Source organism: Syzygium oleosum, unplaced genomic scaffold, assembly GCF_021117445.2.
Source record: "Syzygium oleosum isolate NSW1041296 unplaced genomic scaffold, Sole_v2.1 Sole_v2.32, whole genome shotgun sequence".
NCBI lineage: Eukaryota > Viridiplantae > Streptophyta > Magnoliopsida > Myrtales > Myrtaceae > Syzygium > Syzygium oleosum.
Window position 1 is genome coordinate 2,284,169 of NW_026607516.1, and position 24,746 is coordinate 2,308,914.

General features: G+C 42.1%; 3 protein-coding genes and 1 long non-coding RNA gene across 8 annotated transcripts; 3 read left to right on the forward strand and 1 right to left on the reverse strand.

Moving 5' to 3' along the window:
• The first annotated feature begins 3,330 nt into the window (after positions 1-3,330).
• On the forward strand, positions 3,331-8,084 carry LOC115691743 (uncharacterized). The gene is made up of 5 exons (XM_056304381.1): positions 3,331-3,465; positions 5,420-5,973; positions 6,896-7,088; positions 7,250-7,314; positions 7,457-8,084. Exons 1-5 carry the CDS (start codon positions 3,331-3,333, stop codon positions 8,067-8,069), a joined length of 1,560 nt encoding a protein of 519 aa, XP_056160356.1. The 3' UTR covers positions 8,070-8,084.
• Positions 8,085-11,746: 3,662 nt separating this feature from the next.
• Positions 11,747-12,277, reverse strand: LOC130135420 (uncharacterized). Its single transcript, XR_008814816.1, has 2 exons — positions 11,951-12,277; positions 11,747-11,878 (listed from the first exon to the last, which is right to left on the reverse strand). It is a non-coding gene; the product is annotated as an uncharacterized LOC130135420 (long non-coding RNA).
• A 2,660-nt stretch (positions 12,278-14,937) lies between these two features.
• On the forward strand, positions 14,938-18,289 carry LOC115691745 (tRNA-specific adenosine deaminase TAD1-like). 4 transcript variants are annotated; one of them, XM_030618459.2, is made up of 10 exons: positions 14,938-15,201; positions 15,303-15,423; positions 15,553-15,719; positions 15,897-16,028; positions 16,653-16,766; positions 16,977-17,146; positions 17,220-17,299; positions 17,383-17,502; positions 17,584-17,671; positions 17,999-18,289. In XM_030618459.2, the coding sequence occupies exons 1-10, from the start codon at positions 15,024-15,026 to the stop codon at positions 18,107-18,109; spliced, it is 1,281 nt and encodes a 426-aa protein (XP_030474319.1). In that variant the 5' UTR covers positions 14,938-15,023; the 3' UTR covers positions 18,110-18,289. The 4 variants fall into 4 exon arrangements, with proteins under 4 accessions (XP_030474319.1, XP_056160605.1, XP_030474320.1 ...); XM_056304630.1 differs by having other exon boundaries at positions 17,405-17,502; XM_030618460.2 differs by having other exon boundaries at positions 17,223-17,299.
• Positions 18,290-20,184: 1,895 nt separating this feature from the next.
• LOC115691742 (uncharacterized) lies at positions 20,185-24,342 on the forward strand. Of its 2 annotated transcripts, XM_056304626.1 has the most exons (6): positions 20,198-20,772; positions 21,530-21,610; positions 22,093-22,646; positions 23,022-23,214; positions 23,376-23,440; positions 23,583-24,342. In XM_056304626.1, the coding sequence occupies exons 1-6, from the start codon at positions 20,638-20,640 to the stop codon at positions 24,184-24,186; spliced, it is 1,632 nt and encodes a 543-aa protein (XP_056160601.1). In that variant the 5' UTR covers positions 20,198-20,637; the 3' UTR covers positions 24,187-24,342. The 2 variants fall into 2 exon arrangements, with proteins under 2 accessions (XP_056160602.1, XP_056160601.1); XM_056304627.1 differs by lacking the exon at positions 21,530-21,610 and having other exon boundaries at positions 20,185-20,772.
• The last annotated feature ends 404 nt before the right edge of the window (positions 24,343-24,746 follow it).

Consider the following 24,746-nt stretch of genomic DNA (forward strand, 5'->3'; position numbering starts at 1 on the left):
TTTTCTTTCTTTCCAATAGACTTGTCAAATGGGTGGGTCGGGTCGGGTCTGGTTTGGGTCGGGTCATAAATGGTTCGATCCAAATTGACCCATTAACCCGTTTATGACCCATTTATGCGCAATGCAATTTTCTTAACCCATACCCGACCCGACCCATACTCAACTCATACCCGATCAGACCCATATTGCTAAAACACTTTCATATTTAATTAAATATAGGAAAATTCATACCTAAGCTGAAATGAGAGTGCGGAGTGAGTGAGTGCAAGATTGAATGAGGGCGAGAGAGATGCGTTAAGTTTAAATCAGTTATAAACTCATTTACGACCCATTTACGACTCATTTAACACCAATATAAGACTTCTACCCATTTATGACCCATTTACTAAATATAACTAATCAATTTATGACCCATTTACTAATATATGGGTTAAGAAATGGGTTTATGACCCATTTTGACAGGTCTACTTTCCAGTAAAAGGAGCAGTAATCAACATGCAAAACACAACCGGCGAATTTCTTGTGCATTCAATCTCACAACTAATTTAAAAAATACAATCAAGTTTCAGGAAACAAATTTCCATAATTTGCAAATGAAATAAAAAGAATTTTGAGAAAAAAGCATCGAAAGAAGATCTGTGAGCGGCCGAGCATGTTTCGGTGTTCGTCCCGTTGCTGCTGCGCTGCGTGCTCGCCGCTGCTTGCAAATCTAGTGATGCGAGTGAGAGGGCAAATCCAGAGGAGAGAGGTCTTGTTTTACCGTTCGCTCAAGTGTCTTCGTGGGTGGTGGCGGCACGGCGGGCCGACGATTTTTGTTGATGGTGGTGGTGCGGCCTTCTCGGCATGGTGGTGGTTAGTGAAATCAGGAATGTGACCGGCCGGATCAGGGCCATCGCATCAACCTCCGCTGCATCCTCCTCTGCCTCATCCTCAGCTTGACGGAGAAGGTGAGGGTGGCGGCGTCGGAGGGGACAGCGAGGAGAGGAGGAGGGAAAGAGCTGGATGGCGACGGAAGAGGAGATGTTGCCCTGGAGGTAGTCGAGAAGTAGTCGAGAAGGGGCTTGCGATCGATGAAGGTGACGGTGGGGAGCTGGTGAACCCATTTATGAGTTCAAGTCTTTTAAATGAGTCATAAATGTCTTTCTAGAGAATTCATTTATGTTCCACTTGGATTTCAGTATGTTGAATTCATTTTAATCGGCAAAAGAACACTACAAGTGCCATAACTTATGTACGGCGCTCACTTTGGTGCCATAAGTTTTTTTTGGATCACTTTAGTGCTAAAATTTTTGAAAAACGATCACTTAAGTGCTAAAATTTTTGAAAACGATCACTTAAGTGCCAACTCCGGTCTTGTACACAATTTTTCGTCTGAAATCGACGTGGCATTTTTTTATTAATTTCTGAGGCGACGTGGCTCGCGGAGGCTTGCCGGAGATTGGCACTTAAGTGATCGTTTTCAAAAATTTTAGCACTTAAATGATCGTTTTTAAAAAATTTTAGCACTTAAGTGATCGTTTTTCAAAATTTTAGATCGAAGTGATCTAAAAAAACTTATGACACTTAAGTGATCGTTTTCCTCCGACTTGGCACCAAAGTGATCCGAAAAAAGTTATATGCACCAAAGTGATCTCCGTACACAAGGTTATGGCACTTATAGTGTCCTTTTGCCCATTTTAACCCAACCCTTTAAATGTCTACCATTCCATTTATAACTCGACCTCAAATATATAAATAAAAAATGGTCAATGCCTCATTTTGACACTTCTAATCGCAAGCTATGTGAAGACTCGACTTTGCAGCTTATGTCGATAATATCAATGATCTTGTCTACGCACGTACAAACTTTGATGTCTAGCTATTTAACGACCTACCCATCCATATACTAGAAAAGGGGGGTGCTGGTCACTTGACAAGTGTTGGCCGGACACTCTCCATCGAAATCCACGTCATGCATAATCCTTAAAACTGTACGCATCTCGACAAGCGGGATATTGACATTGAATCACATTTCGCTTTCTCGACGTGCCCACCTTGTTCGGGCATTCGTCCTAGAATCCGCTAAGAATAATTAAAGATTTCATGATAAGGATATTGTTTTGCAAAGTCTTATCTATTAGAACTAACCCTTTGTTTTTCACTTTCCGTTCAAACTTGAAATATTCTGATCGAAACTATGGTTTCAAAATCTGTTATATTTTGGCGGTCTTACCTCCTCTTATAGGACAAATACATTGGTTTTATCCGACATTCTATTTACTAAACTCAATAAATAATCCCGTATTCTTCGATTGGAGATTACGTTGTTTTCACTTCTATCATTTCGAAGATGATTATCATAGGTAATAATAGCGGATATCGTATGATTGGTGCGAGGACAGCTAGTTCGGACAAGAGGGTTTGTACTAGTCTGGCGGCAACAACAAGAACAAGGTTTTAGATGCTGAATTGTTGTTATAAGGAATGAATGTTTCAAGAGAGCGAAACCAACCGTGGGATTGACTAACTCTAAAACCCGGCTTACGAGAGATCTAGCACTAGATGGGACTTCCTTTCTCAAGTCCTTTTCCTTCTGCTGCCTTACTTGATTATCTGGAAATTACGTATTAATTGCTCTGTAACCTTGTTGCTGCAGGAGTCTGTCCACTATATAACCCAATCTTGTAATCTGCCAACCGAGGAACGCATGATTCAAACCCCAACCTCGTCGCTGATGCATGTCGTTTCTTATTGGTCTCTCTCACTGTCTCTTTCTTTTTGTCTTTTTGGTCGACTCTCTGTCTCTTTCTGGGGACGTGTGTTTTTATCGTGATATAGGGACGACGGTAATGTCAATGACTCGCCCCAAGCCAGTCAAGTCTTCATTGGAGTCTCCGCTATTGCACATAGGTTATTGTCGCAACCCATCCGTGATGTCGTCTTGAATCAATAATTTAGGCTATGTTTGTTCTGCTCTGAAAAATATTTTCTTTATACTCCGGCATTTAGATTTTTTGAAAAAAATGAGTTAATGAAAAATGTTTTTCAGATCAATGGAAAATTTATGCTTAAATTTCAAAAAATTATTTTCTCTATAAAAAATCACATATCATTCGTCAAAATATAACTAAATATCAGTACTTGGACCATAAATTTTACGCTTGAGAACGGCATCTAGGACCGGGTGCCCTGACCCGGGTCCATTAAGGCCGAGTCCACAACCCTAGTGCCTATGCTCAAGTCTCCAGCACCTGGGCCCGGGTTCCCAAAGTTCGGGCCTAGGATCCCAGTGCATGTGCCTGTCCCCCATGCCTGAGCTCGGGTCCATTGAGGCTGAAACTTGGGACCCCGATGCCCGTGCCTGAGTCTCCGACCCTCGGGTCTACAAAAGCCAAGCTCGGGATTCCTGTGCCTATGCCTGCGCCTGTGCCTAGATCCCCCGCACTCGAGCTCGAGTCCATTGAGGCTGGGCCCAAGTCCTTGGAGGTCCCAATGCCCGGCCAGGGTCCACAAATACTAGGCCTCGATGGACTCTCAGCTTGGTGCCTTTGCCTGTGTCCCCGACGCCCGAGTCGAGAGAGGTCTGTTTGGGTCCTTCGAGTCCTAGCTTGGGACCTAGTGCCCTTGCTCAAATTCCCCGCGCCAAAGCCTAAGTCCATGGACGTTGAGGCGCGGGTCCCCAGGCTCAAGACCTTAGTGCCAGTGTCCGGATCTCTCGCACTCGAGTTCGGGTCCATTGAATAGCGTCCTTTCCAAGTGACGGAAATATTTTCCGGTTCTTTTTTAGATTTTAGCTAAACACCAAAAAATATTATCATTTTTCTTAAAAAATGATTTCATGAATTTTTTTCAAATAAAATAAACGGAGCCTTAAGTTGATATTAGCCAACTCCGACGACTACTCCAATCCTCTGAGTCCGGTGAATCTCTAGACTCCAGAAGAGTCGGAGAATACCCAGGATTCTTCTCCCATATCCTTATTCTTTTTAATTTCCGTTTCTTTTGTTTCCTCCATTCATGTGGCTTTAACTGAATGCCTCTTGTGCATCTCTTGGATAATTAGAATTTTCCATGCTTCACTGATATAATGATGATGATAATGATAACAGTAATTTGTATTATATCTCTGTCATTCAAGACTTAACGAGTTGCTGCTGAAGAGTGAGCTGGTCATCCATGGGAAAGGAGAGCTCTCATGGATGTTGTGGCACAAAAACTTGTAGAGCGGTGAGGACATGGCCTACTCTTTTCATTCTCTTCGCAGTTTTTGTTCTCTCTGGAGTCTTCATCTCTTGGATGGATATTGTGAGTCTCTTCCTCTCGTGCCTCCCCTTTAATTCTCTGCAACTTGTTTATCACTTTTACACGTGTCTCGCATATTGCCTTTGCCACTAAATGAATAGCATGAACTGTTCTGAATCATCGAATCATGAAACAAAAGGGAGTGAATGGTAGCTTCTCAGAAAAACATATTGATTTTTCTTGTTCTGTAGCATCTCTAAAATTGTTGCAGATCATCATTAGTTTTCTGGGTTCAGGTTCATATGTTATAATTTGTATTTTATGTCAGTTTGTTATAGTGTGAACGGAAGATATTTGCAGAAAGCTAGAGCTAAGGGAACTGTTTTTAGAAAGTACGGGGAGCCTGTTTCATTATGGCTTGACTTCCACATGTTAATTCTAGTAGTCTACTCTATTTCTTATTTGTTCTGCATAACTTTTCTCTCTAATAACATCAAAACAGAATTACTTTGTCCTTAAGAAACACGCTTTGCCGTGATCAAGAGTATGATGATGCTATGGCTAGGGATGATCGGTTCCCCGACCGGACCACCGGTCCGGTCCAGTTTTGGTTTCGGTCCGATTTAATGAAACTGATCATTTAGGGCTTACTTCACATTTTACTAATTTTTGTCAATGAATTTTTGTTAATGAAATTCACTTAAGGTTTTGTTCACATTTTACTAATTTATGTCAATGAAGTTTACTTAGGATTTAGTTCACATTTTACTAATTTTTTTTAGGAAATTTAAAAAATAAAAAAAGTATATGTAATTGATCCAGTTCCCCTTTGGAACCGGAAACCAGACCGCTCGGACACCGGTTCCACTTTTATGAATCGGGAACCAGACCAATACTCCTGGAAACTGGACTAAACCAGTCGGTTGGTCCGGGTGATTTTCGGTTTGGGTGGTCCGTTTTGCATACCCCTAACTTATGACCCATGACCATATAACACGTGTCTTCCTTGCATCAATCATTTCCTCTCGATGCATTGATCTCGATATTTTCTGTTTTCATGTTTCATCTTTTGTCTTAATTTTTGTAAATCTCGATACTGAGATTCTTTTTCATGACTTTGTAAATCTCACATATCAGCTAATCTCATATCCATGAATTAACCTTGGTATTCCTTTTCTTATTTTTTGGTGGTTTGTAGCCTACTTTTACTTTTCCAGGTGCTTCAATTTCCAAGACTACCACCAATGACAGCTCTGCCCAATCATCTCCGAAAATCGAGTTCCCAGTCGAGTGCGCGAATGCAACCGTGAAGCAAACATGCCCCTTGGATTATCCCTTGAAACACGAGACTAAGAACATACAAGCCGAGGTATGTCCCGAGTACTTCCGGTGGATCCATGAGGATCTCCAGCCTTGGAAGGCCACAGGAATCACGAGGGAGATGTTGGAGAGCATCAAGAGTACTGCACATTTTAGGATAGTGGTTCACAAGGGGAAAGTCTATCTGGACAAGTTCAGGCCTGCATACCAAACGAGAGAAGAGTTCACATTCTGGGGGATAGTGCAGCTCCTGAGGTTGTATCCCGGCAAGTTGCCAGATTTGGAATTGATGTTCCAATGCGAAGACCAACCGGCAATCAAGAAGAACGATTACAAGGGCTCGAAAGCCACCAAGATTCCACCACTATTTCATTATTGTGGACACCACACGGCGTTCGACATTCCGTTCCCTGATTGGTCCTTCTGGGGTTGGTAATAACTCACTCCTTTTGCGTTGCAGCTTCTTTAATTTTGTTTTTATCATAGTGCTAAGAAATGAGAGCATGTTTTACTAGCTAAACCATTGGTTGTTCGAGCTAAGTTTAGCCCGTGTCTTAGTAGATTCGGTGGATGAGTGCAGCATAATAAGCTCTAAATGCATGATTCACTCAATGCATAGAACTCACCACACCAAATTGGTTCATTCTCAACTGTTTAGCCAACGAAGATCGGGTCTCTATCTAGTAAAGGTGATTATTTTCAAGGTGGATATGCTCGAGACCTAAAACCTGGAACCTATGTTAAAAATCGGTTTCCAATTTTTGCAACTTGAAACTTGTAATGTTTTTTCAGTCCAGTACCAGGATTTACTCGAGAACATGTTTTTTTTATTCCTTTATTTGGTTTCATTTTTTTACAGGAAAATAATATGAGCAACAAAATAGTTCAAAAAAAGATGAATGAGGGTGAGTGAGCGAAGGTGAGTAAGGAATGAGTAAGGGCGAGCCGCGGGTAAGCGAGAAGGAGGGGAGAGTCATGAAGTGTCTGAGTGAGGTTGAAGAGAACAGAGAAAAACAGAGAGATAGATAAAAAGAAGTGAAGAGAAAAGTTTAGGTTTTTTAGGCTTTATGAAACCGATTCAAAATTCGGTTTGGTTCATGGTGGTTCTTTGCTCGGAATCAGGAACCGGACCCGTTCCAACAGAAACTAGAACTGGACCGATTTTAGGGGGGTTGATCTGGTCCGGTTCTCGGATAGAACAATCCGGTTGCATAGCCTTACTATTTAGTTTAGAGGGAATTTGCGAAAGCAGTTCCACCGAGCAACCTTTTTGCATCTTTTAATGCTCTCTCTTCCAGAAAAGCATCATGTACGAAGTCGGAAGTGTCTCATACAAGCACGTTTTATGTGGTAGGCCTGAAGTGAACGTAAAGCCATGGGAAAGCACATTATCAGCCGTAAAAGAGAAGGCAGAGATGATCCCATGGAAGGATAGAGAGCCCTATGCTTATTGGAAAGGCAACCCTACTACGTCTCGAAGCAGGGGTGAGCTCCTCAAGTGCAATGACAGCAAAAAAATCGATTGGAAAGCTCGCTTGTATGACCAGGTAAAAATGGAAAAGCAAAGCACTTTGTGAACTCTTGAAATCATTAATGATAAATGATCCTTATTTGATTTGGTCAGTGCTACCTATTGTTACTTGGATCAGATAGTAAAGTTACTGCACTAAAATGTGAAACTTGATGTGCTTGTGATTTCCTTTTCCAGGATTGGGGTCACGAAATGGCCGAAGGATTTAAGCATTCAAATCTAGAAGATCAATGCACTCATAGGTAAGCCAGTAACAATTCCCTGTTTCGTTTGTCTTACAAATCCTCTCCCGCTCTCTTTGTAAATTAGTAGTCGGTATTCCAGATCGCATCGTATGGCTTAGTCATAAACTAAATTTGCTTGCATGAACTAAACATGGTGCAGGTATAATATCTACATTGAAGGAATCGCTTGGTCGGTCAGTCAGAAGTACGTTCTGGCATGCGACGCCATGACTTTGCTGGTAACGCCGGAGTACTATGATATCTTCTCAAGAGGACTGATCCCCATGGACCATTACTGGCCCATTAGGCCCCACAAGAAGTGTAGAGATATCAAGTTTGCGGTGGAATGGGGAAACGAACACCCTACGCAGGCACAGAGCATCGGAGAGAACGGAAGCAGATTTGTCGCCGAGAGCGTGAAAATGAAGTACGTATACGACTACATGTTCCACTTACTCAGCGAGTACTCGAAGCTTCTGAAGTTCAAGACGAAGGTGCCTCCGGGGGCAGTCGAGTTGTGTTCCGAAGTGATGGCGTGCCCGTTCGGTGGCTCGATCAGGAAGTTCATGGACGAGTCCATGGTGATGTCCCCTAGCGATGCACTTCCATGCTCATTGCCACCTCCTTATGAACCTCTTGAACTCAAAGCGCTCCTCAAAAGAAAAGAGAATGTGACTAGACAAGTGGAGATGGAGGAGGCCCAACACTGGAAAGATTTCGAGAAACGCTCATCCTATTGGTGGTCTTGGATATATCATCTTTGTTGTAGCTAGCAATATCACCCAGATGAGGTGAATAAGTGATTTTAAAAACTCTAGACAATTTAATGCGGAAGTAAAACAGTCAAGTTGAGAATAATCAAACTTGAGTGAAGTCAGAGTCTGAATATTGACAGTAATATGATGATATCATGTTGGCAGATGAAGCCAAATATTACTATTAAGGGCTTTTTTTATCTTTTATATTAATTTTACTTTTAGGTTAAAAGCTACACTTTATATATTAGCTATTGATAAATGCAAGCCGTTAGATGTTGAGAAGAAAATAGAGAGAAAAGAAAAGAGAAGAAAAAGTGAGTTTTTCTTTGTGAATATTCTCAATCTCTTTGCGCTCCGATCTTGAGAGAAGATCATCTTTGTATTCCTACTTTCTTTGAAGTCTAGTGGATTTCCAAGGTGCCTCTGCACGGAGACATAGCCCAGGTTTGGGTGAACTTCGATAACAAATTTTCTGGTGTGTTCTTTCGATTATATTATTTTATTATTATATTCCGCTTGGGAGATTGTTTGCTTGTGTTATTTTTCCGGAATTGGTGTGCTATTCCCAACAACTGATATCAGAGCTTGGTTGGCTTTCTCAGTGATGTTTGATTGAAAGCAAACAATATGGTAGAAGATAAAATCATAATCAATAAGTTCGACGGATAGGATTTCGAATGATGGAAACTTCAAATCGAGGACTATCTTTATCCAAAAGATCTCTATGTACCACTTGAGGGTTGGAAACCCGAACTCGCGGAAGTGGAACAACAACAGAATCGGGATGGAAAATTCTTGATTGAATGGCAATAGGTGCGATTCGTCTAGGGCTGACGAAAAAGACAGGGTACCACATCGCGAAAGCAAAACAGCAAAAGAAGCCATGGATATTCTAACGAATATATATATGAGAAGCTGTTCACATCAAATCATATATTTTTGCTGAAGAAGTTATTTAATATGAAATTATCCGATAAAGATTTTGCGGCAGAGCATATCAATTGTCTCACACAGGTTACAAATCAGTTGGGATCCGCAGGCATAAATTTGGATATGAAGCTCCAAACTTTATTATTTTTATGTTCCAATATTGGTCTCAATTTTCAAGTATCATATTTATTACTTCCACCAATTATAAGTTTAAGAGATACTTTGATTTGGCGAAAAAAGAAGGTTAAATTGACTTGGATCAACAAAGCATATATTTCGTCACAACACATGCTTACTTTTCTAGTTCTTTACATGCATTTCAATCTTTAGGTTTTTATGTTTTTTCTTTTATTCACTAACAAATTTTATTGAGTTAATTTATTTTTTTAATTGGATAAAAAAATCTATCTAGGTAACATATTCACATGAAGAGTTTAAAGTAGGTTAAATGTTTTGGTATGGATATGGATGTGTTTTTTAGTGATATGGGTTGGGTTCGAGTTGGCTTGAGTTGTCGCTAAAATCGTATTACATAAAATGGGTCAATTTGAGCCGAACCATTTTTGACCCAATCCGCCCATTTGACGGGCCTAGTTGGGACATGCTACACTAGAAAGCAACTGATTACATCGAACATCAAAGCTGGGTAAGGGTAATGATATTTCTCTTTAACCACCCCACTCCCACTGTAGCTATTAGAAGTACGTTTAGGATTTGGACGGATGACGAGTAATCCCTGCAACTCAAATGATCTTTTACTTCTGTTTCTTTGTTTAAAATAACATAATGCAAAACTCTGCAATGCTAAGGAGGGCTAGAAAAACGCTTTGACAAGCTTAGGGCACGAATGACAATCATTATATTTCAGAAATCAATTTCTGGCGAGAAATAAATTTTTCTATTTTTATTCTATGGATGAGTTTTTGAGAAAAATACGCATTTGATAACGATACAAAATTTGTGTTCCCGAAACAAATTTTTTTTTGATAATGGCACAAAATTTTTCTCTCCCTGGTGGTCGGCAAGTGGACGACGGGCGGGCGGCGGGTGGCGGACGACGAATGGCAATGGGAGGAGGGCAGCGGGCGGGAGGCGAGCGGAGGATGGCTGCAGGAGGCGGGCGACGATCTATAGCAGATGGCGAATGGTGTGGAAGGCAGCCAGCGGCGGGAGGCAGGCAGCAGCAAACAGTGGCCGATGGACGGTGAGAGGCGGCAGACGATGGGCGGCTATTAGGGGTGTCAAAAGAACCCGATCAAACAGGATCTAACCCGACCCGACCCGAACCAAACAGGAAATTTTCGTATTGGGTCGGGTTGGGCCTTAACTTGTTTGGGTAACAGTAAAAACAAAACCTTATCTTGTTTTGGATCTACCCGAAACAAGTCCACCCGAAACAAACAAAAACCGCTTGTTCTTCTTGCACCCAAGCCCACCTGAAACCCTATCTTCTTCTTTCGTTCAGACAAGTGTCTTCCTCCGAAACTATTTAGGCTGCGCATGACAACTTGCCAAACAGTCTTTGATTCTGTTCTTTTGTTCCCAGAATCAGTTTGGGAACAGAAATGCGTTTGTTTAATTTTTTGATTTGGCTCAATTTTGTCAAAATTGTTCTTAATCGATTTGGAGTAGAATCGAGAATAAAAAAGTAGCTTCTTGATTTCGGAACAATTTTGAGAATCAATTTTTTTTCTTCTTCCTTTTCTTGGTTTTTAATTTAGCTTCTAATGTCCGGCCGAGAACCGCCCTCGCGGATCCGACGAGAATAAAATATTTTAATAAAAATATTATTAATAAAAATATTTTGCCGGCCATGGCCATAAAAAAGAAAAAAATATTATTAATAAAAAAATATTTTACCTGCCATGGCCGGTGACTAGGCCATGGCAAAAAAAGAAATAATATATATTTTTAATAAAAATATTTTAATAAAAAATATTATTAATAAAAAAATATTTTACCGGCCATGGCCAGCGACCAGGCCATGGCCCAAAAAAATAAAAATGTATATTTTTAATAAAAATATTTTAATAAAAATATTATTAATAAAAAAATATTTTACAGGCCATGGTCGATCGTGCCATGGCCAAAACAAAGAAAAATATATTTTTAATAAAAAAAATTTAATAAAAAAATGTTTTACCGCATGGCCGGCGAGCGAGCCATGGCAAAAAAATAAAAATATATATTTTTAATAAAAAATATTATTAATTAAAAAATATTTTATCGGCCATGGCCGGCGACCAGGCCATGGCCCAAAAAATAAAAATGTATATTTTTAATAAAAATATTTTAATAAAAAATATTATTAATAAAAAAAATATTTTACCGGCCATGGCAAAAAAAAAATATATATATATTTTTAATAAAAAAATATTTTACCGGTCATGGCCGGCGACTAGGCCATGGCCAAAAAAAAGAAAAAATACTTTTAATAAAAATATCATTAATAAAAAATATTTTACGGTCATGGTCAAGCAGGTGCTATGGCCAAGAAGGAGGAAAAGAAAAAAAGAAAAAAAAAAGAAAGAAATATTAAAATATTTAAAAATATTATTAATAAAAAGAAATTTTGCTGGCTACTAAACGCATTTACGTTCTTTTTCTATTCGGGATGGAATTTTGGGCCGTTAACAAACGCCTTAAAATGCTTAGAATCAATTCCAGGCATAGAATAAAAGAATCATTTCGAGCGAATGCTTGGCATAGTAATCGTTGTCATGCGCAGCCTTATTCTCCTCCTCCTCCTCCTCCTCTTCCTCCTTCTTCTTAACCATCAACCTCGTCTTTGCTTCTGCTTCTGCTTCTTCTTCTTAGCTTCTCATGTGGGCTTCTTTTCCTTAGCACGATCACCTGCTTCAGAATCTCTCTCTCGATGGTTTTTGGGATTTGATCTGGGATTTTATGTGGATGTGAGCTGATTTGCCGTTTGAACAAATGGAGGAGGAAGAGGTTGTCATTCTGACCTTCGGTCGTGCAACGGCGCAATTGCACTCTCAAGCGCCTGACCTCCGGTCTCGCAATCCAGACCACCCGCGGAACCATCTCTTCCTCCAACTTCTTTGTGAAGCTCGCCAAGAGCTCCGGATCTGCAATCAGTTCGCCTTCCAGGATGCTCTTGCCCTTCAAGCTCTCAACCCTGTTTTTGCCCAAGCTCGTTGCGACGTCTCCTCCCTCGAGCTCGAGCCAAAGCCTCTCTGCCTTGACCAGAAGATCCTTCTCTTGCAAGAGCCTCTAGCCGGCCCGACTCCTCCCCGATGTCCTTTTTGTCTTTAACTGATCTATCGCCTTTGGAATCTGGTTTATGATGCTTCTCCCTCAAGCTCTCTTCCCTCTCTTCTTCCAATTTCTTCACCTTCAACTGCAAGGACCTTTGTGCCGAAACAACAACAAAAAAAAACACAAAAACGAAAAGAATAAAACTTTTCTTCTCAGATCTGGTATTCATTTTCATCTCGACGATGATTTTTTTTTTAAAATTTGGTCTTTGAGAAAAGGAAAGGAAATACTGTAGAGACCGAGAGGTAGAGATTTACGGAATAGATCCGTCATGGCGTTGGACCTCCTGCTAGAGCTCGGCGACGCGTAGCTTCTGGAGCTCTTCAAGCCAGGGGATATGGACCACTTTGTCGTCGGAGGAGGAGGGGGCGGCGGCGGCGGCGTCGTCGTGGAGGGTGGCGTCAGGGGAGGGATGGGGGGAGAAGCGGCGCTTGAGATCAAGGTACTGAAGACGACAGCTGTCGGGGGTGATGAGGGGGAGGGAGCTCTGGGATTGGACTTCCAAGGAGACGGAGTCCCAGGTGTGGAAGCCGTGGCGCTTAACGGCGCAGGCATGGAGGAATTGACGAAGTCAATTAAAAATCTCAAACACGAAACCCGACCCGACTTGACCCGTCCCAATCGTGCAGTTATATCTTGTTTGGGTCTTGTTTCGGGTCGGGCCAAACACATATGTTCATTATTTTGGATCGGATCGGGTCGGGTATCATGAAAACCAGACCCGACCTGACCCATTGACACCCCTAGCGGCTATGGGAGGTGGGTGGCGGCCCATGGTGGCCAGTGGCAGGAGACGGCGGGCTAAGGGTGAGTGGGAGGCGGCAAACGGCAGGCGATGGGATATGGCGGTCGGCGTATGGTGGTAGGCGGCGGACGGCTGGTGAGCGGCGGCGGGTGGGTGACCGGTTAGTAACGAGGGCGAGCGATAAGAAGAATTTTTATTTTTCATTTTTGTTTCTGAAATAAAAAAAGTAGAAAATTTTTACTTTTCATTTCTTTTCAAAGCCTATTTCTGAAATCAAAATTTATTTCAGAAATAAAAAAATGAAATTGCGTTACCAAACGCATGTTTCTGAAATCAAAATTTGAAGATGCGTCAGCTACCGCTTTCTTTGACGACGGTTTGGCATTTCTTAAGCAGTTCTTGCTTGAGATTGTCCATTCTAGGGTTTCATTTTGGCTTCGAGATTGATGGGAGGAGCGGTCAAATCTACATGAGTTCACTTTAAGCATTCCATCAAACATGTGGCGAGCAATTTCCTAATAGTGTTTACATCCAAAGCAACTTGGAATCCAACATCCGAATCAAAGCCAAACATGCAACGACGACGATCTCACGGTGGCTAAAGTGCAATAATGAGATTATTTTTCAGTGTAGAGGATGGCGGTGCTTGGCGTGGTGCTTGGTGGCTCCATGGGCGGCATTGGAAAGGACGGTGAATACTCTTAAACAATATTAAAATATTATTATAAATTATCCACGTTAGCGCGATCGTATAACGTAGGATTGTCAGCGTCCATGTCATCGAATTCCGGTAAAAATTGCCCGGATGGACTCAATTAGTAAAACGCGAAAAGATTTACGATTCAATTGGCAAAATAGAAAGTTTTAGGATTGAATTGGCAAAAGTGCAATAAATTTAGGACTTTTTGAATAATTTTTCCCATTTACGAGGTGTCTTTCTTTTGGAATAAAGACGTGAGACGTGCTTTACAATTAGGCCCGACGATTGCCCATTTGCTAAGCTTTAACCGATGCCAGGTGTCCGGACGCGATTGCTTTTAATTGGAGACACCATCTCCCCTTCGTCGTCGTAATTAATAATATCGAGCTTGAGATTGAGCATGTTAAACCGACTATCGAGCTCGAGCTGGATTGAGCTCTTGCCCCTTAAACTTTGAGTTGACTTCAATCAATCGGGTTTTGCAGCTTTTTACGAGGGTTTAAGCACGTCAGATATAACTTGTTGGGTCGTGTCATATTTTTGATCGGTGAGTTTCGAGTACGGACATTACACTTTTTTTTTAAATTTTTTTTCATTAAGTTTGCGTGAAGATCGTGTTCATAATTTGTAATCCTTCGATCAGAGTCTCGAAATCGAAGGGGTTAATACCACGAAAAACCCCAAACTGATATACCTGTGATAAATTTACTCTTCGTTAGTTTCCGTTAAATTTTATTGTTAAATTGTTTTGTTAATTGACTTGCGGGAGTTGACGGATGTATCGGTTTTGGGTATTATCCTCCGTTTGTCACATGTGTATCGGTTTTTGATTTTTCGAGGCATTAACCAATTTAACGCAAACCAACGGAGGGTAAATTTGTCACAAATATACAGGTTTGAGATTTTTGGCGGTCAAAAAATTAGTTTCAAATAAATTTGTCATAGAGGTACTAGTTTGGTGTTTTTTATGGTCAAAAAAATTAATTTTGGGTAAATTTATCATAAGTGTATTAATATGGGATTTTTCGTGGTATTAACCCAAATCGGAGGACGGGAAAAGCACGGCGCTAAGTTGTGGGCCTACTTGTGAAGGGTGTGGATCTCATAGGTCCATTTAGATCTATTTATGGGCTAATGGCCCATGAATTTCACTGGTTTTGGGCCCAAGTTGTAGAGCAAAACCGGCCCATTACTTCAAAGCAGCGTCCGCACGAGGAGAACCAGCGCTTCCCCGTCGTTCCCCGTCGTTTCATCGTGTGCTGAAAATTCGCTGTCAGGCTCTCGCCTTCCGGTGAGCTGAAGCGGAAGCCTGCCGATGAGCTCGCCCGGCGAAGCGAGCGCTCCGTCCGCTCCGGCGAGCGGCGGCTCCGCCTTCGCGGAGAGAGCCTCCGAGAAGGTCCTAGCTCGATACCGCGCTCTGCCGAAGAAAGGGAAGCCTCAGGGGCGCGAGGTCACCGTCCTCGCCGCCTTCCTCTTCTCCTCTCCTTCTCGAGGTTCTCCTCTCTATCGAGCTCGAGTCTGTTGCTTCGATTCGTTTGTTGGTTCTGATAGCATCGAGCATGATTCCGTTTCGTCTCGTGAATCTCTCTCTCAGAACTGGAAGTGGTTTCGCTCGGAACGGGGACGAAGTGCATCGGGCGATCTTTGCGGAGCCTCCGCGGCGACGTCGTGAACGATTCTCATGCTGAAATCATCGCGCGGAGAGCTCTGATGAGGTCGTGTTCATCGCTGGTTTGCTTTTGCCACCGAAAGCACTGTGGACTGCCAATTTGATGGTTCTCACTTTTTTTATTGCATTTTCGTTTGTCGATGATTTATAGCGACTTGAGTTTGGTTCGACTCAGGTACTTGTATGCTGAGATCCAACGACTTAAAATGTCTTATGGTAATGATGGAAACGATGTTCGTGATTGTAAATCCCCGCTCGAGCCGATCATAGAAGGCCACGACGAGGGGAAGTACAGAATGAGGGTGGGTTGGCAATTACATCTGTACATATCACAGTTGCCATGTAATTCCTGGAAATAGCTCATTATGTTCCTTACTATGTTATGGTGCTAGGACTCTTTTTTTTTTTCTGTCAGTCATGAAACACTTCATTGACTATGTTTTTGGACAATTCATCACCTCAACAGTCAACAATGCAGTTGAGTTTATATGCTTATAAACCTTTCCGTCGCATACGTAGGTGGAGTCGCTTCTCCCTCCTCCCCGTTGCCTCATAAAATAGCTGCAATGATAGAAGAAAATGAAGTCGAGGTGCCATCAATGGTGAAAGACACAGAAGGAAGGGTTGCAGAGGATATGTTGAGGAAACATGGTAATGGCAGATTTAAGCTCCTTGGCTGATTAATATTTCTAGGATCTTCTATTCTTTTTGGGTCCCTCCTGTTAGTGAATTATCTGGACGATTCATTCTCATGCGGCATCTTGCTCTGGTTTTCTAATGTGCCGGAAAGATTTTTGTTCATTGCGATTCTATTACATGTGACATTTGATGCTGAGATCCACAAAGTTTATATTTTAGCTACAAATGAACACAAAATGATCCTGTGTGTGTATGCTGCATTTTTGTGGGGGGTTAAGAGGGAGCCGGTATAAGACGTAGGATCAAATTAGAGTGGACCAAAAAGGAAAAGAATTCTTACATTTTGGTTTTCCCTGGTTGTCATTTTAGTAAATTGCTAAAAGAATTCTTATATGTGTACCTTTCTCTGCAAATTCATGTGTTGACAACGCGGATCATTAGTTATTTTTTTTCTGTTGTTCGAAGTGTTGAATTGAGAAGTGAACTTTAAACACTAGCAATTTACAAGTTTATCGCACAATAGCTTGTGAGAAAATGACATCATGTAACTTTTCTTTGACAAGTGATGTAGCTTTGGAATCAATTCTCCTCATTAATTCTCTCTCTGTCTCTCCATAAATTTGTTCATGTTTCCAGGAGATGACTTACCAATCATTGCCTCTGTTCAGAGAAAGCCTGGACGTGGTGATACTACATTGTCAGTCTCTTGCTCAGATAAGATAGCAAGATGGAACATTGTTGGTGTTCAAGGTTTGTTCCTTCTGTCTATGAATCATCGGAAGCTACGGCTGGCCGCTTGTAGCATAATGAAACATAATCAACCTCCTGCTACTTTTTTTATAGTTTCCTCTTTTCTTGGGCTTCCATATGTCGTTTCATGATGTCATTGTTCTACATAGATTGACCATTAGGTATAATGACTGCTTTTACTTGGTAGCGTTCTCATTTCTCTCCCTTCAGGTTCTTTGCTTTCCTACTTCCTCGAACCAGTTTACCTGTCTTCTGTGATAGTTGGACAGTCTCCACATAATCCTGAAGAGATTTTGGTGCAGAATAAGCTGCAGCATGCTCTATATGAAAGAATATTATGCTTTCCACTAGAGCAATTAAGTCCCTTCCGATTGAACAAGGTTTGTGCTTATTTAGTGTTTATCGGCAAATTAATATTGAGTGGGGACGACTAAAATTTTATCATCCTCTTAGCAGCCATTGTTCTTGGTCGGCCCAATACCGCCTGTGGAATTCCAGCATTGTGAGAATGCTGCTGCAACTCTAACATGCGGGTCAGTTCAATGCCCTTCTTTTTTAAGCTGAAATAACTCACATCTGCTAGATCTTTTATCACACAATAAGCATTCATTTTCAGATATTCATTATGTTGGAACAAGTCTGGGTTGCATGAGGTTATTCTTGGAACCACGGGAAGGAAACAAGGTACCTCTGCCAAAGGGGCATGCTATCCATCTACCGAGTCATCTCTGTGCAAGTAAGTGCAAACTATGTCTAGCAGTTTTTGACTACAGTAGTACAAAAATTATTGTCAATATTGGTCGTCTTCTTCTCTCAGGTGGCGGGTATTGGAGATTTTCTTGTCACTCAAGCATGAGGGTGCAGCCAACAAGCCATGCAATGAGACTACTTATCTAGAATACAAGGTGAAACTCCTTAGCCAAATAGCTACGCAACTCTTCATCTTACCGCCAAAGGTCCATTTGATAGCAGGCATGTCAATGGGAGTTTAGAGGGTCGAAAAACAGAATAGGAAGTAGCCGCTTTGTCCAACAGACATTTAGCTGTTAATCAGTTGTTATCAGCTTCTTCACCTTGTTAAGTCTGTGAATGGATCATGAACCTAAGTGTAGAACTCTCTAATATTAAAAAGAACAATTTCTTCCACGATGAAGTGGAAAGCAAAGCTGACAGTTTGTTTACTCTCATTTTGACATTGATGTGGCTTTCCCCCCTTTTTCCTTCTTTTGCAGGAAGGAGCTCAGTCTTACAGGTTAGCTTCGAAGGCTTTAAAAGATACAACCCCTTTTATCAATTGGCAGTTGAAACCTTTCAATCATGAGGCCTTTACTATCTCGAGCTAGTTTGCTGTCAATGATCACACGTGGTGTCCTTCCTTTGGTTATCATCTCATTTTCCTTTTACTATACATTTTTGTAGGAGAATTTCTCTTAAGTTTCCAACTCATTATCAACTCTCTCCAGTTAATCAGAACATTGACAGAAACACATTGATTTACTGAAAGGCAGAGGTCAAGCGTTTAACTCGCTCTCTGATTGATCTGGATTCCCATAGAACTGCTAAAAAAGGTTTTGCCCTCAGCTATTCATTCATCTCATATGCAAGTAACTCTGATGGTGAAGTGGGATGCATAAAATAACTCTCTAATTCTCTAGTTTTCATATGGCAAGTCGGCTTTGTCGTTGTCGTCGTCGTCCTCCAAAGAATCAGAATGCTCGATGACAAGAGAACTAGGGCAAAAGATTCCTTAGCCACGCTTTACTGCTAATTAGCAAATAGCGTTAGAAAGTAGCTGAAAAGTGCTTCGCCACCTGACAGTATTCGTCTTTGTTCTTGCCTGACGTGGGTGAATACAAAAGATATAATAAGAAAGACAATAAAAGAAAATGAAAGAATAAAAAAAGAACAAAGTAATAAAATATGAAATACAGAATAGTGGAGTACTTTAATACAGCGGAAACGAATACGTTGATTTTCTCAACTTATGAACAAGATCCAAGAGTCGTAAGCTAACACGAAGACTTTGACTTTGCAGCTTGTTTCGATAATATCGAACGATCTTGTCCATGTATATACATGTCCAGGGGAGTTGATGAGGAACGGAGGGTAGACGAGCACGGGAATAGACGTTTAGGTAGCCACGAAGAGATAGAGGGGGGGGGGAGGGGGAGGATTGCACGGGACTAGAGAATTTCCTCCATAGAAAACTTTGATGCCTAACTGTTTCGCCACCTAACTATCTAAAATAATAGAGCGGCGGAAGTCTCAATCCGCTTAATGAGTGCTGTCGGGATACTCAGTCGCCGAAACCCACATGGTGTGCGAGTACCAAAGATCGCGCGCGACCCAACGAGCGGAACATCCGAGTTCGCTGTTCATTTGAAGTTCCTAATTCTAATGGTACCCAATTATAGGAGGATGGATTTGGCATGCTTGCGCAGACGATTTGCTAAAGGGGAACCCCCTTTTTCTGGATGAAAAGATCAGACCCGGAAAATAATAGAACGAAATGAAATGAAATGAAAGGTGCATCGTAGTGGCACCAATTTGCTTATTGGTCCCCAGATTGACCAATGAGGTTCGACCTTGTTGCGGGGTGCACATAACTAGATTTTGACCCTCGGGTCCATTCAAATCGCATTGGAAGAACGTGCCCAATAGCCTAACGAGGACTTTTGAGGCCGCTGATCGAAGGCGAATTTGGGGCGCATTATTGCGCCCATTTCGCTTTCCTGACGTGCCGTCTCTGTTCGGGCGTTCGTCCTTACCCCGATTGCTCGTCCAATGCCCGGGATCCGATGTGACCTAAAGTTTGGAAATTTTCACCAGATTGGTCTCATCTTTGAACCCCGTCAGGTCGAGTCACGAAATTAAATGAGCCGTGCACCTTCGTGGAATTACATCTCTCCTATTCGAAATGGTCGAATCCCTGGATTTTTTTGGGTTTCGTCGATTTGACGGGAGAACCAATTGTAATTTTAAAAGTCGCGCGTGACGGTCCCAGCGGTCGGATACATCTAATATAGTATGTCCGAGCGGGATTGAGTGTGGCCCAGTCCGCACAGGATTCCTAGAAACCGCCAAAGAGGAATTAAACAATTACACGATAAGGGTTATCTATTGGGGCTTAACCCTTTGTTTTATCAATTTTACCATTCAAACTTGGAAATATTCTAACGGAAAATGCACAGAACGCCGAGGAACGCACGATTCGAACCCCAAAGTCGTCGCTGATGCATGTCGTTTCTCATTGCTCTCTCTCTCTCTCTCTTTCCTGGGGATGTGTCGTTTGATCATAATGTTAGGGGGAACAGACAGTAATGTCAATGACTCGGCCACGAAGCCAGTGCTACTGCTGCATAGGTTATTGTCACAACCCATCCACGTCCTCCACAGACGGTCCAGATTGGTCCCCTGCGAGCTCGTCTGGAAGCAATAATCTATCGTCGATATCTAGTAAAAAATTCCCCAACGAGATCTTACCTTCACTGAATTGCCAACTCCATAGAGACCATTCAAATCCTGCGAGCCCCCGGGTGGGGAAGATAGTCTATGGACTCCAAGAAAAGTCAGAATATACCCACGATTCTTCGCCCCACACAGCCCCTCTTTTTGCCTTTCCAATTTCCATTTCTTTCGTTTCCTCCGTTCATGTGGCTTCAGTTGAACGCCTTTTGTGCATCTTCTTGGGAAATTTCTCCAGCCCTGGTGGTGACAGTTAGCAAGCCGGACAAAAGGGTATCGCTAGAATTTTCCATGCTCTTCAGCTGATATAATAATATGATGGTAACGATAACGGTAATTCGTGTGACATCTCTGTCATTCGGGACTCAAACGGGCTGCTGCTGAATTGTGAGCGAGCTGGTCGTCCATGGAAGAGGAGAGCTCTCATGGATGCTATGGCGCCAAAGCTTGGAGGCCGGCGAAGACGTGGGCTTCGGCCACTGTTTTCGTTCTCTTCACGGTCGTCGTCGTCTCTGGAGTGTTCCTCTCTTGGATAGATATCGTGAGTCTCTCTTCATCTCGTGCCTCCCCTTTTGATTCCCTGCAACTTAGTTTTCCGCTTTTACGAGTGTCTCGCGTATTGCCTTTGCCGCTAAATGAACAGCGCATGAACTGTTCTGAATCATCGAATCATGAAACGAAAGGGGGTGAACGGTAGCTTCTCAGAAGAAAAGATTGATTTTTCTTGTTCCGTGGCATCTCTTAAATAGTTGCAGACCATTAGTTTTCTGGGTTCGGGTTGATATGTTATAATTTGTATTTTATCTCAGTTCGTTATCATGTGAAAGGGAGAAATTTGCAGAAAGCTAGAGCTAAGGGAACTGTTTTTAGAAAGTACCCAGAAACGGGGAGCCTGTTTCATTATGGCTCGACTTCCACATGCTAATTCTAGTAATCTACTCTGCTTCTTGTTTGTTCTGCGTAACTTTTCTCTCTAATAACAATAAAGACAGAATTACTTTGTCCTTAACAAACACGCTTTGCCGTGATTTAGAGGATGATGATGCTGCTATGGCCCATGACCAAATAACATCGTGGGTTGCTTGCATATCAGTCATTTCCTCTCGATGCATTAATCTCGGTATTTTCTTTTTTCATGTTTCATCTTTTGTCTTAATTTTTTGTCGGCCATAGATATGCTAATGTTTCGCAGACACAGAGACTCTTTTTCATGACTTTGTAATTCTCACATATCAGCTAACCTCATATCCATGAATTAACCTTGGTATTCCTTTTCTTGATTTGTGGGTGGTTTGTAGCCTACTTTTACTTTTCCAGGCGCTTCAATTTCCGAAACTACCACCAATGACAGCTCTGCCCAATCATCTCCAAAAACCCAGGTTAATATGTTGCAGACCATTAGTTTTCTGGGTTCACGTTGATATGTTATGATTTGTATTTTATGTCAGTCTGTTATCGTGTGATAGGAAGTAATTTGTAGAAAGCTAGAGCTAAGGGAACTGTTTTGAGAAAGTAACTGGAAACGGGGAGCCTGTTTCATTATGGCTCGACTTCCACATGCTAATTCTAGTAATCTACTCTGTTTCTTGTTTGTTCTGCGTAACTTTTCTCTCTAATAACAATCAAGACAGAATTACTTTGTGCTAAACAAACACGCCTTGCCGTGATTAAGAGGATGATGATGCTATGGCCCATGACCAAATATGCTAATGTTTCATCTTGTCTTAATTTTGTGTCCGCCATAGATATGCTAATGTTACGCAGATACTGAGATTCTTTTTTGTAAATCTCACAAATCAGCTAATCTCATATCCATGAATTAACCTTGGTATTACTTTTCTTATTTTTTTGTGGTTTGTAGCCTACTTTTACTTTTCCAAATGCTTCAATTTCCAAAGCTACCACCAACGAAAGCTCTGCCCAATCATCTGCGAAAATCGAGTTCCCACTCAAGTGCCCAAATGCAACCACGAAGCAAACATGCCCCTTGGATTATCCCTTGAAACACGAGACCGAGAACATACACGCCGAGGTATGTCCCGAGTACTTCCGGTGGATCCACGAGGATCTCCGGCCTTGGAAGGCCTCAGGAATCACGAGGGAGATGTTGGAGAGTATTAAGAGTACTGCGCATTTTAGGATAGTGGTTCACAAGGGGAAAGTCTATCTGGACAAGTTCGGGCCTGCATACCAAACGAGAGAAGAGTTCACATTCTGGGGGATCGTGCAGCTCCTGAGGTTGTATCCCGGTAAGTTGCCAGATTTGGAACTGATGTTCCAATGCGAAGACCGACCGGCAATCAAGAAGCAAGATTACAAGGGCTCGAAAGCCACCAAGATTCCGCCACTATTTCATTATTGTGGACACCACACGGCGTTCGACATTCCGTTCCCTGATTGGTCCTTCTGGGGTTGGTAATAACTCGCTTCTTTTGCGTTACAGCAGCTTTAATTTTTTATCATAGTGCCGAGAAATGAGAGCATTTTTTACCAGCTAAACCGTCGGCTGTTCGAGCTAAGTTTAGCCCATGTCTTAGCAGATTCGGTGGATGAGTGCGGCATAAGAAGCTCCTAATGCACGATTTCACATAATGCATAGAACTCACCACACCAAATTGTTTCTTTCTCAACTGTTTGGCCAACGAAGGTCGGGTCGCTATCCAGTTCGGAGGGAATTTGCGAAAGCACTTCCATTGAGCAACCTTTTTGCGTCTTTTAATGCTCTCTCTTCCGGAAAAGCATCATGTAAAAAGTGGGAAGTGTCTCATGCAAGCACGTTTTATGTGGTAGGCCTGAAGTGAACGTAAAGCCATGGGAAAGCACATTATCAGCCATAAAAGAGAAGGCAGAGATGATCCCATGGAAGGATAGAGAGCCCTATGCTTATTGGAAAGGCAACCCTACTACGTCTCGAAGCAGGGGTGAGCTCCTCCAGTGCAATGACAGCAAAAAAATCGATTGGAAAGCTCGCTTGTATGACCAGGTAAAAATGGAAAAGCAAAGCACTTTGTGAACTCTTGACATCATTAATGATAACTGATCCTTATTTGATTTGGTCCGTGCTACCTATTGTTACTTGGATCAGATAGTAAAGTTACTGCACTAAAATGTGAAACTTGATGTGCTTGCGATTTCCATTTCCAGGATTGGGGTCGCGAAATGGCCGAAGGATTTAAGCATTCGAATCTAGAAGATCAATGCACTCATAGGTAAGCCAGTAACAATTCCCCGTTTCGTTTGTCTTACAAATCCTCTCCCGCTCTCTTTGTAAATTAGTAGTCGGTATTCCAGATCGCATCGTATGGCTTTGTCATAAACTAAATTTACTTGCATGAACTAAACATGGTGCAGGTATAATATCTACATTGAAGGAATCGCTTGGTCGGTCAGTCAGAAGTATGTTCTGGCATGCGATGCCATGACTTTGCTGGTAAAGCCGGAGTACTATGATATCTTCTCAAGAGGACTGATCCCCATGGACCATTACTGGCCCATTAGGCCCCACAAGAAGTGTAGAGATATCAAGTTTGCTGTGGAATGGGGAAACGAACACCCTAAGCAGGCACGGAGGATCGGAGAGAGTGGAAGCAGATTCGTCGCCGAGAGCGTGAAAATGAAGTACGTGTACGACTACATGTTCCACTTACTCAGCGAGTACTCGAAGCTCCTGAAGTTCGAGACGAAGGTGCCACCGGGGGCGGTCGAGCTGTGCTCGGAAGAGATGGCATGCCCATTTGGCGGCTCGATCAGGAAGTTCATGGACGATTCCATGGTGATGTCCCCTGGCGATGCGCTTCCGTGCTCGTTGCCACCTCCTTATGAACCTCCTGAACTCCAAGCGCTCCTCGAAAGAAACGAGAAGGTGACTAGACAAGTGGAGATGGGGGAGGCTCAACACTGGAAAGATTTCAACAAACGCTCGTCCTCTTGGTGGTCTCGGATGTTTCATTTTTAGATTGCAAAGGTGGACACTGACACGTTAGTTTCATAGTCACTCCACTTATGCCTTGAAAACGATGAACCACAAAAGCGAGCAACTAGATTGAGTTGACCTTTTGTAAGTAAATCTCTCTCTAGGCGTACCTTGAAGCCACTTTCTTGTTGGTGAGCCTATGCATGACTACAGGAGCAGATGAGTAGGGCTCTAACTTGTGAATACTTCTTGCAAGTACTCAAGAGTCATCGTCTCAAATTAGACCTTGAGCCCGTATGTGTGATGAACTCAGCCCACGCTCAAGGATTTCTTTTCTTGGTGGTAGGGTCCATTCTAAATAAGGGGTGTTTGGAAGGAACCGCCTGGACAATACCGAATTGGCTTGTTCCGGGTGGTTCTGAGGGCATCAGTTCTGTTCCAAGTTTAAAAAATTAGAATCGGTGATTTTCGGTCAGGCTTCCAGTTTTATGTGTGGAACTGCCCATTCAGACTACCTAAATCAGACCAAAATTTTTTTTTTTTTGAAATTTCTTACAGATTAATGCTTTTATATGGGACTGCATCTTGTCTATATCTATAGT